Here is a 372-nt window from a genome sequence, read left to right on the forward strand (position 1 = left end):
TCAAGGAAGACAGAGAAAGATAATTCTGTGTATTCATTATATTCCCAAAACGAAAAATCCATTCCACGTTAGACCCTCACCTGCGTAAACATAAACGCAATGAGCTTCCTGCACGCATCCTTGAGCCAGTGTTTGATGGTGGTCGCACGAGTCACCTCCCCGCCGTCCCGCCGATGCAACCGCTGCTGGTGGCGGTCGTAGACCATACGGGCGTAGGCAGTCTGCATCCTGACGGAGGTGACACCCGCGGAGACACAAGCGACGACCTGCCTCTCATCGCATCCTGCACACGCAAGGCTCTCTGTTACCGGTCAAGCGTCATCGGTTGGAATGGAAGCGAGCGAGCGGCGGCCGGTGGCTTTGTATACGGGG

The 372-nt window shown here is 55.9% G+C and overlaps 1 protein-coding gene across 1 annotated transcript in view; it reads right to left on the reverse strand.

The window, feature by feature from the left end:
- Positions 1–365, reverse strand: part of LOC119594766 (potassium channel subfamily K member 18-like) — a 57,479-nt gene extending 57,114 nt beyond the window's left edge. Inside the window, exon 1 of the mRNA XM_037943857.1 lies at positions 81–365. Coding sequence (XP_037799785.1) covers positions 81–227 — 147 coding nt within the window. The 5' untranslated portion in view covers positions 228–365. The remainder of the gene's footprint in view (positions 1–80) is intronic.
- Between the last annotated feature and the right edge of the window lie 7 nt (positions 366–372).

Source organism: Penaeus monodon, chromosome 34 (genome assembly GCF_015228065.2).
Source record: "Penaeus monodon isolate SGIC_2016 chromosome 34, NSTDA_Pmon_1, whole genome shotgun sequence".
In the NCBI taxonomy this organism is placed as follows: domain Eukaryota; kingdom Metazoa; phylum Arthropoda; class Malacostraca; order Decapoda; family Penaeidae; genus Penaeus; species Penaeus monodon.